The 17,652-nt window shown below is 39.6% G+C and overlaps 2 protein-coding genes across 2 annotated transcripts in view; one reads left to right on the forward strand and one right to left on the reverse strand.

Annotated features, from left to right (window-relative positions):
* Positions 1-17,652, forward strand: part of LOC129773052 (zinc finger protein Xfin-like) — a 173,188-nt gene that overhangs the window by 94,350 nt on the left and 61,186 nt on the right. Inside the window, exon 9 of the mRNA XM_055776603.1 lies at positions 573-2,166. Within this exon, the coding sequence (XP_055632578.1) occupies positions 573-2,166 (1,594 nt within the window). The remainder of the gene's footprint in view (positions 1-572; positions 2,167-17,652) is intronic.
* Positions 14,469-17,088, reverse strand: LOC129780494 (putative cyclin-dependent serine/threonine-protein kinase DDB_G0272797/DDB_G0274007). The gene is made up of 2 exons (XM_055788818.1): positions 16,644-17,088; positions 14,469-16,570 (listed from the first exon to the last, which is right to left on the reverse strand). Exons 1-2 carry the CDS (start codon positions 17,006-17,008, stop codon positions 16,108-16,110), a joined length of 828 nt encoding a protein of 275 aa, XP_055644793.1. The 5' UTR covers positions 17,009-17,088; the 3' UTR covers positions 14,469-16,107.

Here is a 17,652-nt window from a genome sequence, read left to right on the forward strand (position 1 = left end):
TTTTCTACGGCGTTTTTCCTGTGCTCCAGTTTGATGTGGGACTTTCAACATTCCCTTCACATACCCTACAAAATTCTTATCCACTTATCATTTCATCGAACAAACGGAAATACCGAAGGTTACTCGAAAGTATCCAGCGGTAGACTGGAAGAAAATATGGAAGAACACAACATTATGACAATTGAACTCGAATGAGCGGAGTACCATTTTCTTGCTAATCAATGAAAAGCTTGAACATAGAAAATTAATGTACCGTATGAATGATGGTTAAAATAGTGTATTCTGTAACACTAGATGCGAGACTTTACAGCATAAACTCAGCGAATGTGTACGGGTAGAGCCAGTTTGGAGAATACAGCAATGTAAATAAACGTAAATTAAAGTTATAACTCGTATACTCGCGTACGGTTGTCTGTGAAACCGTCCATCCCATAATGTTTTTCCGCGTCAGAATATTTCTTGTGGCCTTACACATTCTGTTGTTTCTGTTGCAGTTGTGTTCGGGCGCGGTATTTTCCGGGAACCCTATTTTTTCTCATTAATACCAAATGACTTGATTTTTTTAATTTTAGATCCTTCGGTGATAAGGATGCTTCAGAACAGCACATGAAGGAGCTTAATTCCAGGCATATATACCATTGCAAAATGTGTAATTTGATATTCCGATCGCTTGATCAGATACACGACCACCAGCAGACTAGTGCAAACCATGAGGGTTTCATAGAGGCGGAAATAATCGATGGTGATGAGGATATTGGGGACGAAGATTTACGGTTCTCGAAACGTAGTTTCAGGGGACAAAAAACAGCAACGATCGAGCAGATAACCGTGTATGAAGATAACGATACATTGAATGAAAACGAGGAGTATCGCGATGAAGATGCAAACTACGACCCAGCTGATGGGGAAGATTCGCAGCAATTCGATGAACCATACGGTCGACGGTTATACGCACCGAAAGTCAAACGAAACGATCCGGATATAGCCGAGGTAACGGTAGTGGATATCTCCAGCCAGGACGCAGTGCGGTGTTGCGGTTGCTATCAAACATTCATCACCGAAGAGGAGATTGTGGACCATTCAAATCATCATCATCTTCATTCGCAAGTGCAAGAGGATAAAGATCGTCCCTATGGGTGTGACCGGTGCTACCGAAGATTCGGCAAAGCCGTTTCTTTACAGATTCATAAGCTGTTCGTGAAGAATGTTCAAATTTACACCTGCAAGCTGTGTGACGAGAAGTTTAGTTTTCAGACACCATTTCTCCTTCATTATAATGAGCATGAGAGACATTCCATGAGGGACGATAAACGTGGAGCAAAGCCAAGGGTGAGGGAAGAAGTCGCGAAGTTTTACTGCTGTTTCAATCTCTGCAAGCAATCATTCACAGAGTACAGTGAACTTCTAAGCCACGTGGATGACAATCATGGTGTCAAGCGTAATCAATTTAAGGATTATCGTGATACGGACGAAAATTGCTGCGAAGTTTGTTTCCGTAGTTTCAACAACTATAGAGCCTTGCTTAGACATGTTACTCATCAGAAAAAGAGTATTTCTGGACGACACACATGTAGCACTTGTGGAGTTCAGATGAAATCTCTCGCATCGCTGAAAGATCACGAGAACAGACACCTCGGTATTAAACCTTACGAGTGCGAAGTGTGCAGCAAAACATTCGGAACAAAGACAATCCTCAAAAATCATATGATTGTACATCAAACGGATCGCCCATTTAGTTGTGAAATATGTGGCAAAACATTCGCTCGCAAGCGTAACTGGAAGGACCACTCGATGACCCACACGGATGGGAAACCATGGGAGTGTGAGGTTTGCAAGCTTACCTTCCGGATAGAGTCGCAGTTTCTGACGCACAAACGACGCCACACAGGTGTTCGACCCTATAAATGTAAATTTTGCGATAAAGTCTTTTCGCACGCCACTGATCGAAAGCGACACGAGATGGCGGCACACACCGGAGAGAAGCCACATCAGTGCAGCTTCTGCCCGCTGGCTTTCATCCGGAAACGACAGCTGGTTATACATGAGAGAACTCACACCGGGGAGAAACCGTACGAGTGTCAGAGCTGTGGCCAGGCGTTTATCCAGCAGAGTTATCTTACGCGTCATCTCGCCACCCACAAACCACGCGATGGTGGTGCGGTTTAGGTAAGCGACATTTGGAACGATTGTATTACACATTGATAGATCTGATATGCGTTGATGTTTTTATTTGGTCCGAAATGGTATTTAGGAAAGGTTTGACTACGATTTTAGTTTATATCCTCCTGCTCGCATATGGAGGTAGTTAGCGGGGAGCGATCTAATTAGAGCAATCTTTCTTGGATGACACTAACGTTCCCAGTTGAACTTTTGCCTTCATAACGTAGGTATTATCTGCGTCGATTTTATTTATAAGTACTAATTACTTAGTTGAGATTACTTATGCCCAATAACACGGCTAGAATGTATTTTGGGGTGACAAGCTCTAGAATACGCACTACCATAGCGCAAGTCGGAATAAGTTTTTTTTTTACAAAGATTAGATTTTTTCCAGGGTGTAATCTGTGGTTCATGGTCCACTTGATTCATACGTAAAATGTTTCAAAGACACAGAGACAAAGTTCAAAAATCCGCATTCGACTTCAACTGCGTGCTTTTTTTTTTTTTTTTTTTTTTTTATCTGTATTATAGTGACTTTCAACTCATTTGGCTGGTTCGTCACTTTTACTTCCATTTTTGGAAGAATGTCGGGAGTGAGAATTGAACTCGTGACCTTTAGCGTGAGAGGCATGGATGTTACCACTACGCCAGATCGCCTCCTCAACTGCGTGCTGTTCCCATGACTCAAAGACGACACGCAAACGCAACAACAACTCGTGGATCAATTGGATGCAACTTAAAAAACTATTCCAATGCATGGCCTTCAAGGAAAAGATTCAGAAGATCGGATCGAAAAATGGGCCCCAAATAAACTGGACGAAAAATGACATGTGAAATTCTGCACTGGACTGATAAAACATGGGTTTATATCGAGAATCCAGAGCGTCAAAGTCCAGTAAGTCTAAGGAAAGATAATGTTCATTGTTTTGTGGATCTGAAGGATTTGATCTACATTCTATCAAGTATATACCCGGAATTTCCCATCACGACATCGAGTATGTTGTCTGGTCGTGTATCCGGTTCCATACTGCCCGCTTGTTTTTCTGCATTATAGTGACTTTCAACACTTTTGGCAGGCTCGTCACTTTACGTCAATTTTTGGAAGAATGTCGGGAGTGGGAATTGAACTTGTGACCTTGTGACCTTGCGTAAGAGGTATGGATGTTACTACCGTGGCCGGAAAAACCGTTCCAGAAAACAACTGCAACAAATACAACCGCACAGAAAAAGGTTAAATTCACAATTATTCTAGAAATAGGGTCTGATTATGAACGTCACTGCAAGGTGAAAACGAAATGAAGTGCATATAACCTTGGTGATCAGGCCCATATTGTGACACGGGGAAAAAACATCATGGCTATAAATGCCTCACAGGAAAAAGCGTAATTGATATTATGAATATTTTTTCCGTCTTCGTAAAGTAAAGTAATGTCCCCATTTAACGAGGATATGGAATCGAGGAGGCCAAATTCGCCAAAATGGCGTGATATGTGTCGACCGCCGGCCCGCCGTCGGAAGCAGCGGTCCCTCGCACGCAAACCTGTGTTCCAATGATTACCCGGTTAGTAGAAACATAGGATACGATCTTTTAGCAAGGTCCAACCGAACATTAGCGTGGTCGAAATCCTATTTTACTGTTTTTTGAACTACGTTTTGCTATTGATTGTTGAATTGAACAAAACACGCTGAAACATCTGAATTAACTCAGATTAATTCGGAAACTAAAATACTTTATCTTACTTTCTTGAGTAATATATGCCAAGAATAATACATCAAATCTGGTTTTCCAGGATCAAATTTTGGAGGTTTAGAAAAACATCTGAAGATATCTACGTAGATGTCCTGTCCATATCCTAAGCATTAGCTATATAGTAACTTTATGTTCCCTCTTCAAGCACTGACAGTTCTCCATCTACCATAACAATTTTGTGTGTACCTGAAATTTTCTATAATGTAGGTATTTACGTTGCCCAATGTGAACAAGCATCCCCTGGTAACTGAATAAATTTCCATTGCACCTCAATAGAGCAATGTTCCTAGCATTACGTGGATGCCATCCAAATCGTCTAATCATTAATTTGTATGCCAATCAATGATACCAAAGCTAAAAATATGATCTAAAATTGGACTTATAAACCTAAAACAGATTTCAATAGAGATTTTTTGAGAAAAAGCTAAAAAGATAAAAAGGTTTTTTTCCAGACCAAAAACACATATCTTGATTTTGTCATGGCTGCTAAACAAAAGCTTATTCCGTTTGTTATTGCAGGATGCGACGGATTTCAGAATTAATTTTTCGTCTATGTTCATTCAAAATTCTATGAACTTGTCGAACGTTCTTTCGATGTCACTACTTACACATAAGGAACTTAAGAACATTTGGTCCCGACCTGGGCAGATATCCAATTTTTTTTTAATGTTGAACGAACGACTTTGGCTTTGTGTAAAGTTTAGCGTCACGTAACAGGGTTTGTCTTGCGTTACTTTTTGTTACATAGGGAGGGAGGGGGTCCAAAAATCGCATTTTTAGCGTTAATTTTAGTAAATTTTAGCGTAATTTGTACACGACGCCTTGATGGGTACGAAACATGAGTTCGGCCCAGAGGGTATTCGGACTACTGCTAAGGTTGATGCTCTGAAACACGAAAGAGAAGGGTTTTGGCTCCTCCAGAGTCTTGGAATAGAGAGTCGTCTGCATGACTCTAGTCCTGCCAAGCTGACAAATTACAAATCTTTTGAATGGGCACGTGAAAATTTTGAGCAGGATTCTGAAGTCTCCCCTCGAGCGTGTACTCATCGATTACTGAGCGATAAACATAAGTGCTCTCATGGCTGACACTCCGTTTTCGAAGTCACCCTTGTTCTGAAAGATAGAATCGCTCAGCGAGAGAGCTGGAAAGGAAACTGAAAAGTTACCAGGGCTCGGAAAAGTCATATTCAACTGAGGATAGCTGCTATTTCACTTTACGACCCGTCAACCGCATTTCATTCTTCCCGTCAAATGGACTACAATGCATATGCATAAGTTTTCTTCTTCTTCTTGTGTGACACTAACGCTCCCAGTGGAACCCACTGCCTTTTCAACGTAAGTATTACTTGTGTGGTTGAGATATCTATGCCGAATGTATTCTGGAGTGGCAAGCCCTAGAACACGCGTGACCACAGTACAAGTCGGAAGAAATTTCTTTGACGAAAAATGCCCCAGCTGGAACGGGAATCGAACCCGAACTCCCGACATGATAATGTGGGACGCTAACCACTCGGCCACGAGAGCACATTGAAATGACAATAAACCGTTCATTAATGGTGTAACTAGTCTTTTGCATCAGAAATCAAGTTTTCGTTTCACTTTATATGGACGTAAATATAAGATTGTGTACGCGAGTAATAAGATTCATGTCATGGGGAGTAGAAGTGTGGATTGAAGTAATGTTGAATGAAGAGAAAGATTTGTATTCCTTAGCCATAGTATCTCAGTGGCCGGCGACAGCACTTTAGTATCGTTTGCATTTTGTTGGGGTTTGGCTTAGGTAACAATAACTTACAAACGCCAACAAGTTCTATGTTTTTATAAGTAGGGGAGGTGGATGAATACGGACATATTAGGAAGAACGTCAATTATATCTTTCGAAACTCGTGTTTCTTAAATGCGGTTTATTGCATTTCAATATACTGTTTTTCGAATAAATCGGCCTAATGTTTTTCAATGTTTTTACTAAAATTAAAACAGACCGAAAAGTAGAACATTTTTTCGATGATTGCCGCATGGACATATAGTGTTGAGAATATGGACAGGTTTGTAATATTTACGTATGTTAATTCTCGAAATTTCATGAAAGTAGGGGAACAGGGTTGAGAACTTTTGAAAACTAACGATGAAATCAGTAAAACATAACAATCTATAATTTCCCGATAATGTCAAGAACGGGCTGCGACAAGCCAAGTAATCCGAATTGGCGGCGCTAAACGAATATTTTTTTACAGAACGCTCGGACGCCATTCAATTAGTGTCAATTAGAAGAACCATAGATTAGAATAGTTCATCAGTCATCCTCGCTCTCAACCCTCGTCAATTCATTTTCTAGTCAATTCAAATTATGTTGACGGCGAATGCCGAAGTAGTCCTAGTCGAAGCGAAGCTACTGAGAGGATAGTCGATTTTCATTTTTCATTTTTGTAGTTACCCTGTAGTTGCCCTGTAAGTTACGATCTAGAGTCTAGACCATGTCTTCGATCAAGTTTATTATTCCTTCCTTCACCGAACTATGCGGCAGTGAAAAAAACTCAACTCAGAGTGTCGCCTATCTGGAAAAACCTTGAAAATCAGGGAATATTAGGGAATTTCGTCACCAATCAGGGATAAAATGCAAATCAGCCGTTTAGAATTTTGATTATTGCAGTAATTGGGTGCACATGTGGCTGAGTGTTTGGCGTCTGACATTATCATGCCAGGTGTTCGGGTTCGATTCCCGGTCTGGCCGGGGAATTTTTCGCCAAAGAAATTTCCTTCGACTTGCACTGTGGCCACGCGTATTCAAGGTCTTGCCCCTCGGAATACATTCGAGGTGTATTATTTGGCATAAGAAATCTCAACTAAGTATTAATAAATGACGCTAGTTAATGATTACGTTGAAACGGCAAAAGTTCCACAGGGAACGTTAACGCCATTCAAGCGTAATTTGAAAGTTAATGAGACCAAAAAAATGTGTTTCAATTGTTCGACTCTCTGTAGGGTTTTAGTTTTTCCCCTGTTCTAGTCTTTCGAAAGAGTAAACGGCCTTTACATCCGCACTGTTTTTTGCTGGTATTTGGCAGATACGTTTGCGAAACATATCTGTTTAAGCAGAAAGAGGGGGATTGTAAAGAGAGGGATGCGTAGGAATGATAGAAGCATTGATTTTGTCAAGCGTTGTCAAGCTTGTCAAGCGTTGATGTATCGTCGGTGCTCCCGTGGCCGAGTGGTTAACGTCACACCTAACGCATTCTAGAGCTTGCCACTCAGATTGCATTCAAGGCGTGTTATTTGGCATAGAAATGTCAGCGCAACAAGTTTGTTCTCAATGATTCTGAAAATGAACGAATGGAGAATTGTTGGAAAGGATAAGTTTACGGCTAGTAAAAAGGTCTTCTGTCTCTCGTGTGGAAACCCCCACGTTGAAAGAATTTTTCCATTAATACCGAACGTCTAAATGAAATCATGCGTGAGGAAACTTTAGAGGGATATATATATATATATATATATATATATATATATATATATATATATATATATATATATATATATATATATATATATATATATATATATATATATGTATATATATATATATACTAGCTAACCCGGCAAACTTCGTCCCGCCCATTTACTTGATTAATTCTCGAGTAATGCAGAAATTTGTGTTTTATTTGTATGGCAGCCACCCCTAAGAGAGGGGGGAGGGATATCTAACCACCATAGAAACATTCATTGCACCCTAAAGTTTCCATATGCCTAATTTGGTTTAATTTGCTTGATTAATTCTCGGGTAATGCAAAAATTTGTGTTTCATTTGTACGGCAGCCCCCTCTAAGAGAGGGGGAAGGAGTATCTTAACACCATAGAAACATTTATTGCATCCTAAAACCTCCACATGCCAAATTTGGTTTCATTTGCTTGATAAATTCTCGAGTAATGCAGAAATTTGTGTTTCATTTGTATGGCAGCCCCCCCCTTTGAGTGGGGGAAGGACTGTCTAACCATCATAGAAACATTTATTGCACCCTAAAACTTTCACATGCCAACTTTGGTTTCGTTTGATTGATTAATTTCCGAGTAATGCAAAAAATTGTGTTTCATTTGTATGGCAGCCCCCTCTAAGAGAGGGGGAAGGAGTATCTTATCACCATAGAAACATTTATTGCATCCTAAAACCTCCACATGCCAAATTTGGTTTCATTTGCTTGATTAATTCTCGAGTAATGCAGAAATTTGTGTTTCATTTGTATGGCAGCCCCCCCTTTGAGTGGGGGAAGGATTGTCTAACCATCATAGAAACATTTATTGCACCCTAAAACTTTCACATGCCAACTTTGGTTTCGTTTGCTTGGTTAATTTCACATGCCATTCTTATGGACTCGGAATCTACTGAACCGATCAACATGAAAATTGGTATGTAGGGGTTTTTGGGGCCGGGGAAGGTTTTCGTGACAGTTTGAGACCCCTCCCCCCTCTCTAAGGGGGGCTGCCATACAAATTAAACACAAATTTCTATATTACTCGGGAATTTATCAAGCAAATGAAGCCAAATTAGGCATATTGAGGTTTTAGGGTGCAATAAATGTTTCTATGATGATTAGACTATCCCCACCTTTCTCTGAGGGTGGGCTACCATACAAATGAAACACAAATTTTTGCATTACTCGAGAATTAATCAAGCAAATGAAACCAAATTAGACATATGGAAGTTTTATGATGCAATAAATGTTTCTATGTTGGTTAGACTCTCCACTCCCCTCTCTAAGGGGGGGCTGCCATACAAATGAAACTCATTACTCGAGAATTAATCAAGCAAATAGAACCAAATTTTGCATGTGGAGGTTTTAGGGTGTAATAAATGATCCTACGGTGGTTAGATACTCCTCCCCCTCTCTTAGGTGGGGCTGTCGCAAAAATGAAACACAAGTTTCTGCATAACTCGAGAATTAGTCAAGCAAATGAAACCAAATTTGGCATGTGGAGGTTTTTGGGTGCATTAAATGTTTTATGGTGGTTAGACACTCCGTCCCCTCTCTAAAGGGGGGCTGCCATACAAATTAAACACAAATTTCTATATTACTCGGGAATTAATCAAGCAAATGAAGCCAAATTAGGCATATTGAGGTTTTAGGGTGCAATAAATGTTTCTATGATGATTAGACTATCCCCACCTTTCTCTGAGGGTGGGCTGCCATAGAAATGAAACACAAATTTTTGCATTACTCGAGAATTAATCAAGCAAATGAAACCAAATTACACATATGGAAGTTTTATGATGCAATAAATGTTTCTATGTTGGTTAGACTCTCCACTCCCCTCTCTAAGGGGGGGCTGCCATACAAATGAAACTCATTACTCGAGAATTAATCAAGCAAATAGAACCAAATTTAGCATGTGGAGGTTTTAGGGTGCAATAAATTATCCTACGGTGGTTAGATACTCCTCCCCCTCTCTTAGGTGGGGCTGTCGCAAAAATGAAACACAAGTTTCTGCATAACTCGAGAATTAGTCAAGCAAATGAAACCAAATTTGGCATGTGGAGGTTTTTGGGTGCAATAAATGTTTTATGGTGGTTAGACACTCCGTCCCCTCTCTAAAGGGGAGCTGCCATACAAATGAAAGACAAATTTCTGCATAATTCGAAAACTAATCAAGGAAATGGAGCCAAATTTAAGATGCGAATGTTTTAGGGGACATGAAACGTTTTCATGGTGAATAGACACTCCTCCCCTCTCTCTTGGGGGTGGGACTGTCATACAAATGAAGTATACATTTCTGCATAATTCAAGAACTACTCAAACAAACGGATATAGCGGATATATTTGACGTCATCGCCGACCTCTTTGGCCGAAAGCGTAAAATACCTGGCTCCCTGCCAGTCGCTGCCATCCTTGACTGTGTTTGCAATGGCTGCAATCAAGGATGGAAAACAAGGGAGCATGATGCGATTTACGATTAATCCCAAACTGCACAGATCGTAATCTGTGCAAACTGCGACTAACTATTGATCCTCTCCCATCATAACCAAATGATTTTCTCTTGGTAACTCTGAGTTGACCAAAGCATTGCTAGACTGAAACTAGTTCGAATAATTGAGTTACTCTCCTTTCTCGTTCTGTTCACAACTCCTAACAAGAATTTGCTCCGTGGGAATGAGTATCTCTATGACGTACGCTTTACGATTCTCGCTCTCTCGTCCGGGCGTTCAATTTTCCTGTTCGAGCGCGTTTACTTCGATTAAACTGTGTGAGGAAAAAATGCGCTACAGCAGATAGGACGACATAAATGTTTAATATTCCACAGAGGATTTCTCAGATGGTGTTTAAATTCATCTACAAGAGACTACAAACAATAATCCCCCTCAAATCACTAATTTTATGAGTTAATGTAAATGCGTTATTGGCCAAGACTATTACGATATCGAACACGTGGTCTTGCGAGATATATTTTTCCGCCAGCCCAAGTACAGAACACTCCTTTCGGGCCCGAGTAAACTTGTGGCTAGAAAAGACCTTAATTACCTTGAATTAATCAAAAACATAAATTAGCGCAAATATGTCAACATGTGTTTTTTTTTGTGTAAGCACGTAAATATTTACTCATAAAATTTTAGGACTATTGAACTCTACATAATTTGTATGCAGATAGACTATCCACAGTTTGTGGGGGGAATACTCATACAACTCAAATGGGTAATGATTATCTGCTATCACAAAGCTGAGAAATTTTTTGACGTTTTGTTTTACTACTGATTCATTCAAAAAAATTAAGCTTTATTTTAAAACGTTTTCTTATCCTGAGACTGGCTCATCATATTGCACTGCTACTAAAACCGTAGACTAACCTCAAGGATATTTTTTTATCCATTTTCGGCGAATAATCAATAGAGTACCGTGTTATGAAACATCAGAACAATAGCAAAAACAACATCACGATCATAAGGTGTTGGTTCGGTTATTCCAGACGACATTGGAATATATTCCATCTGATCATCTTTAGGAAGGTTAACGACCTTCAAAGGATAAATTTATCTTGGGAACATTAAATTGATGTTCATGACTTCCAATCGGACGTTTATCCGCTCTGATAATAATTGTGTGGTCCTCACAAAGCATATATTCCAATGCCGTCAGTTCAATTAAATTCTTCGCATACCGTTTGATGATTAGGTAGGATGTTGATAATCATTTTCTGCGATACCGATTGTTCCAACAGTATTCATTCGACAATATGGAGATTGAATACCTGAAATAAACCAGATTCAACCAAACAAATCTGCGGATAAAGCAGTATGTACACTCAAGAGATGCAACAAGTTTGAAGGGATATGAAAAAAAACATTGGTCGTTCAATAAATCTACTGCCACATATGTCGGAAGTCCACGATATATGAATAACATATGTCCATACTAATTCACTACATTTATTTGCAACGAAAAACGTAACCACACAGAATTGAATTAATCAAATATGTGATCCGTTTTATCTACAAAATAAAAAAGGATATTAAATTCCATTGAATTCGAAAAGTGTTTCGTGAAATCACTAATTTAACTATTATTAGAAAAAATATTTGAAGAGAAATGTGAATGTTCAGAATTATTGGAATCTAAAAAACGATTTTGGGCGGGATGAGATTCGCCCAAATCTGCTGGTAATAAAATTAATCAATTTCATCCATTACCCGTCTGCTGTTTATCGGGCGGGAGACGACAACAAAATAAAATCGACACGCCACTCACTGCGATCAGTGCAATAGAGAATTAAAAATCCCTCGATGAGTGTCGTAAGATTTCAGTTGATCGTCTCTTGTACACTTTCCGATCCAGAAATCATCATCCGCTCTATGGGATGGGATTAATCGTTTGTGGCTTGCACTCACGATAAACCTTGAGTAGTGGAAGTAATGCTTCGAGAGTGCATACAGTGGGGATTCCTCTTTCATATTGCTTTTTTGAGATCTTGGTAGCTCACCATTTCAAGTATTCTCTCTGTGTACATATGAAGGATAAAAGAGCATCGGGGTGATTTCAAAACATCCGACTAGAGGGATATACTTATTCATTGATCGTTGAATGTGATTTTTCACCATCACTGGCTGCAAATCAAACGACAAAGGCGTCGAAGAGTTTTTGTGGAAGGCTCAATAAACGTAGAACTGGAGGAAAATTTGGTCCACAGTATTATCTTTTGATCATAAGGTGTTGGTTCGGTTATTCCAGACGACATTGGAATATATTCCATCTGATCATCTTTAGGAAGGTTAACGACCTTCAAAGGATAAATTTATCTTGGGAACATTAAATTGATGTTCATGACTTCCAATCGGACGTTTATCCGCTCTGATAATAATTGTGTGGTCCTCACAAAGCATATATTCCAATGCCGTCAGTTCAATTAAATTCTTCGCATACCGTTTGATGATTAGGTAGGATGTTGATAATCATTTTCTGCGATACCGATTGTTCCAACAGTATTCATTCGACAATATGGAGATTGAATACCTGAAATAAACCAGATTCAACCAAACAAATCTGCGGATAAAGCAGTATGTACACTCAAGAGATGCAACAAGTTTGAAGGGATATGAAAAAAAACATTGGTCGTTCAATAAATCTACTGCCACATATGTCGGAAGTCCACGATATATGAATAACATATGTCCATACTAATTCACTACATTTATTTGCAACGAAAAACGTAACCACACAGAATTGAATTAATCAAATATGTGATCCGTTTTATCTACAAAATAAAAAAGGATATTAAATTCCATTGAATTCGAAAAGTGTTTCGTGAAATCACTAATTTAACTATTATTAGAAAAAATATTTGAAGAGAAATGTGAATGTTCAGAATTATTGGAATCTAAAAAACGATTTTGGGCGGGATGAGATTCGCCCAAATCTGCTGGTAATAAAATTAATCAATTTCATCCATTACCCGTCTGCTGTTTATCGGGCGGGAGACGACAACAAAATAAAATCGACACGCCACTCACTGCGATCAGTGCAATAGAGAATTAAAAATCCCTCGATGAGTGTCGTAAGATTTCAGTTGATCGTCTCTTGTACACTTTCCGATCCAGAAATCATCATCCGCTCTATGGGATGGGATTAATCGTTTGTGGCTTGCACTCACGATAAACCTTGAGTAGTGGAAGTAATGCTTCGAGAGTGCATACAGTGGGGATTCCTCTTTCATATTGCTTTTTTGAGATCTTGGTAGCTCACCATTTCAAGTATTCTCTCTGTGTACATATGAAGGATAAAAGAGCATCGGGGTGATTTCAAAACATCCGACTAGAGGGATATACTTATTCATTGATCGTTGAATGTGATTTTTCACCATCACTGGCTGCAAATCAAACGACAAAGGCGTCGAAGAGTTTTTGTGGAAGGCTCAATAAACGTAGAACTGGAGGAAAATTTGGTCCACAGTATTATCTTTTGTAATTTTTTTTCAGCATACGAATTTTTAATGCATACGTATTGCAAATCTTTGAGCTCATAGCTTTTCTGTACGCAGCTGCCTTCCCAGATCAGAAGTTTTTGAGCAAAATCATCGGTAGAACAAATTTGAACTTGCTTGGTATTGGAACATCCCTTCGACAGGGTGTCGACTACCTGGACAAACCTTGAAAATCAGGGAATATCGGGGATTTCAAACAATGTCACGGAATATCAGGAAAACTCGTCACCAATCTGGAAAAAATGAAATTCCGCCAATTAGAATTTTAATTATTGCAGTAAGTAAACGACTTTTACATTCGCGCTGTTTTTTGCTGACATTTGGTAGATAAGTTCAAGTAAGAAAAAAGACAGGTACGATAAATCCAATACCACAAAACAGGTACCCTCAGGTTGTGTTGCAACTGATCACTTATTTAATCAATCAGTAACCGCAGTTCAACTTCAACCAATTCCCTTCCTTCTTCGAAAAATATCGATAAATTTATGGTTTAAACCATATTATTATTAAACCGTATTGAGATCCTGTGGTGTCTGGAAACGGTTATGTGCCACAAATCATTCCGAACTACTGAAAAAGACATGAGTGTATTGAGAAGAATGTATCATGGTAATCAGAAAGATAAGAAGGTGTAACTAGGGCGTGATAAAATGAGCTTTATGATGCTGTTTTGCTTTGCTCCGTATTCTAAATCAAAACTGGACTTTTGGAAATGTGCCAAGAATTCGTACATAAAGTACGTTGCGTCCTCCATAAATAAGCATCCTTGGTACTCCGTTAAAAGCTTGCCGCACAGCCTCCGAGCCCATGTTTTGGCCATTATTTCAGTGCAAAGATGGTTGTTCAAAATTATTTTATTCCTTTGGTATTCATTTGTTATAGAAGAACGCTGTTTTGTAAACATTTATGGTATAAGAACGGAATCACTAGAAGGAACTGAACGCCATTTCGAAAAACGAATTTGGAAATTGGAAGAATTTCTTTATACGAAGGAATTTAAGAGGCAGTTTGACCAAATTAATGTGTTTTGGGTTAGTTCTTCCATAAAATAGAATATGATTATATTGAGTTATGATTACTAAAAAAATCGAGACAACTTCTTTTTATTTTAAACAGTTCTATACTTTTTATTGGGATTGAGTCTTCTTTTTGCATTCATATACCTTAGAACATAATTATTGATAAACTCCTAAAAATCATACCTTCATAATGAATGTGATAAAATTACGCTTTACAGTAAATAAAAAAAAACTATTGCAAAAATGTTTCGTGTTCCGCCAGAACCGTTGATCGGGTGCGAAAGAAGTGCGTTTGTGAATGAATGTTTTCGCTTTTGTTTTTGCTATGGTCAATATGTTAATATCTGTCCAACGATGCCCAACGATGGGAGCTTGTCCCAAGCCTGCCGGGACTGTGGTTTTCAAAATATCACATTTTGCCACCATTAACTATGGATGTGTTCAAGTTGCAGTGTTCTGTTTTTTGCTATGATAGATAATCTAAAGCTATTTTACAAGTAAACATATCTTAAAAAATCTGACCATATTTACACGTCTCTTAACCTACAAAAAAAAAAAATAAGGAAGATTTCGATTTCCATTTAAAGCCAACAAAAAGAAGCAGAGAATATTTCACTTTTGGAAGTAAAACAAAGTCGACCCTTTTCAAAACAACAAAAAATCCACTAATTACCGTAAACTCACACAACTTTTTTTTCTCGCAAACACTAATAGCTCTTTTGTCATATACATTTTTGTTCAATATAAATTTCTCTCTCTTCATCACATGTATTCGAATTTTGTAAATTACATATCTCTCTTTTTTGAAATGGAAGCCAATTGTGAAAAGGAAGTTCTTTATCTTAGCCTAGCGTTTTCTCTCTTTAGAAATACAAAGAAACCAAAGTCAATGGAAGAAAACAGATGAGTACTTTTGTTTTGTCGGTTGAAGAAACCACTTACACGCTAAACTCTTCTTCTAAGAATAATAAAAAACTTTACACTTTCTCTTCTCTACTACTTACTCAACAATAATTCTATTATCTGTCCCGCGAAAACTTCATTAGCTATAATTTTGTTCTGTCTGAAAAGTCTTGATGAAAGATTCACTTTTCGATTGTGGTTTCCAATATAATACAAAAACGCCTCGAATCTCACCACTTTTTATACCTCACAATTCAACTAACACTTAACGACTATTGTTTCGTACACACATACATACGCGCGATTTTACTCATACAATTCAATCATCCATCCTTTGAATTTCTGTACAAAAAAATTTTCAACTCGCTCTCGGTTTGATCGCCAAATAAACTCTGGAAGTTAAACAATAATGAGAAGAACGATTGGCACATGTTTCCTCCTCGGAGTAACGCTTCTTTTTTTTCAAATTTCCGCGGTCCCATATATCACACATTTCCTCCTCCTAAATTCGCATCGATTGTGCCACACACACGCTAGTCATAGTCAGTCAGCGTGGGGAACACAAGCGGCCGGCCACACCAGGTCGAGATCGTCGTTTACAGTCTACCTCACTTTTTTTTTTGGCTAGGAGGGATGGCACCAAGTGGTTTGAGATCACTTTCGCACTCTGCCGCCGGCGGTCTCTCCGAGTGTCGTGTGTGTGGGTGTGCGCGGCTGCTGCTGACCATCCCCATCTCGCCTAATGCTTGATTGTCACTATCATCATAAACTTTGTTGCCGCTACTGCTGCGTTGATCCCCGCCGCGATAGAGAGGGGGTTTATTTGTAGTACATGGACTCGGATTTGCTCAGATCCGTGGGCATCATACTTTCGTCGTCACTTGTTGCCGCCGCCTTATCGCCGTGCAGATGATGCTGGTGTTGTTGTTGCTGCTGCTGCTGTTGCTGGGAATGATGATCGACTGGCGAGGGGCTTCGCTCGTGTTTCCGCTCGTGCTCCTGGTGCTGGTGGTCTAACCGACGATCTTCGTCGTGTTGCCGTGCTTCGGCAGCGGCCACGGCAGCAGCGGCTGCAGCCGCTTGGGCCTGCAACTGTTGCTGGTGAAGATGGTGCAGATTGGTGCTGATCGTGTGCAGGGAATGGGAGTTGATGGCCAGCGAACTGGGCGATGCCGGGGGAGATCCACTGTCGTGTTGGGATTGTTGGTGTTGCTGTTGTTGTTGCTGTTGCTGCTGGCGTAAGAGCTGGATGGTCGTCAAACCATTGGCGTTTCTGATCAGTCTAGAGAAATGAAAACAGATAATTTAGGTTAATTTCTTATGATTGATGCTAATGGTTTGTTAAGACTACTCACGGATAGCAATCGGTTCCGTTCGATCCGACGTAATATTTACGTTCGCTTGTGCTCAGATCGGTGGGCTTCAGTTCGTCCAGGTCGGTTTCCATCTTGATGGTGGGATGGTGGTTTCCAGCGGAGGCTCCATTGGAAGAACCGGCGCTTGGTGCTCCCGATTGGGACGGGTGGATGGGATGATGCAGTGCAGTGGGTGAAATTGGACCTCCGCCATTCGCCTGCTGGTGGGAAGCAGCTGCGGCCGCTGCAGCCGCCGCCAGATGATGAATGCTGGCACCGTTGGGTAGCAGCGACATCAGCGAGTGGTTCGAGGCGTTACTCGCCGACGAAGCGGCAGACTGGCCGTTGGCGCTTTGACTCGCCATGGTCTGGCGGAGCAGGGAGATATTTTTGATGCTTTTCAACTCCGTTGGGTTGCGAAGAAATCTGTTGATGGGAGGGAAAACAATAAAAATCAGTTCCGTGATGCTCTCTTATTGTAATCAGTTTCTAATTCCGTTCAATGGACATAAAATAGCGTATTTCACAGCTAATTTCTTCTTATAAATTACTAGCTGACCCATCAACACCCTCCCTCCTTTTTTCCGCCATTTCTTGTACACCAAAACCCCAAAATGCCAAACTTAACTCCCTTTGCTTGATTATTTCTTGTCCCCTAAAACCTCCACATTCCAATTTTGGTTCAGTTTACTTGATTAGTTTTCGAGTTATGCACACATTTGTGTTTTATTTGTACGGCAGTATCCCCTTATATAGGGGCAGGAGTGTCGAAGCACAATAGCAACATTTCTTGTCCCCTAAAATCTCTAATGCCTCCAATTTGGCTCCATTAGCTTGATTATTTCTCGAGTTATCCACGACGTTCGCTTAGTGAGAAAAAGTGAGTGCTCGAAAGTATTTATATAAAAAAAATTGGGCGGGACAAAATTCGTCGAGTCAGCAAGTAATCTCAATGAATAAATGAATCAATGAATGTTTTGAAAGATCGCTGAAAGTTTTTCTTGTTAGT

This window comes from Toxorhynchites rutilus, chromosome 3 (assembly GCF_029784135.1).
Source record: "Toxorhynchites rutilus septentrionalis strain SRP chromosome 3, ASM2978413v1, whole genome shotgun sequence".
Classification (NCBI taxonomy): Eukaryota; Metazoa; Arthropoda; class Insecta; order Diptera; family Culicidae; genus Toxorhynchites; species Toxorhynchites rutilus.

Bases quoted from the DNA above. Each gene is read 5' to 3' on its own strand.
- LOC129780494 (XM_055788818.1), bottom strand. From the start codon at position 17,008: ATGGCGAGTCAAAGCGCCAACGGCCAGTCTGCCGCTTCGTCGGCGAGT. The intron at 16,571-16,643 runs GTGAGTAGTCTT...TCATTTCTCTAG, and splicing joins AACGGAACCGATTGCTATCC to ACTGATCAGAAACGCCAATG.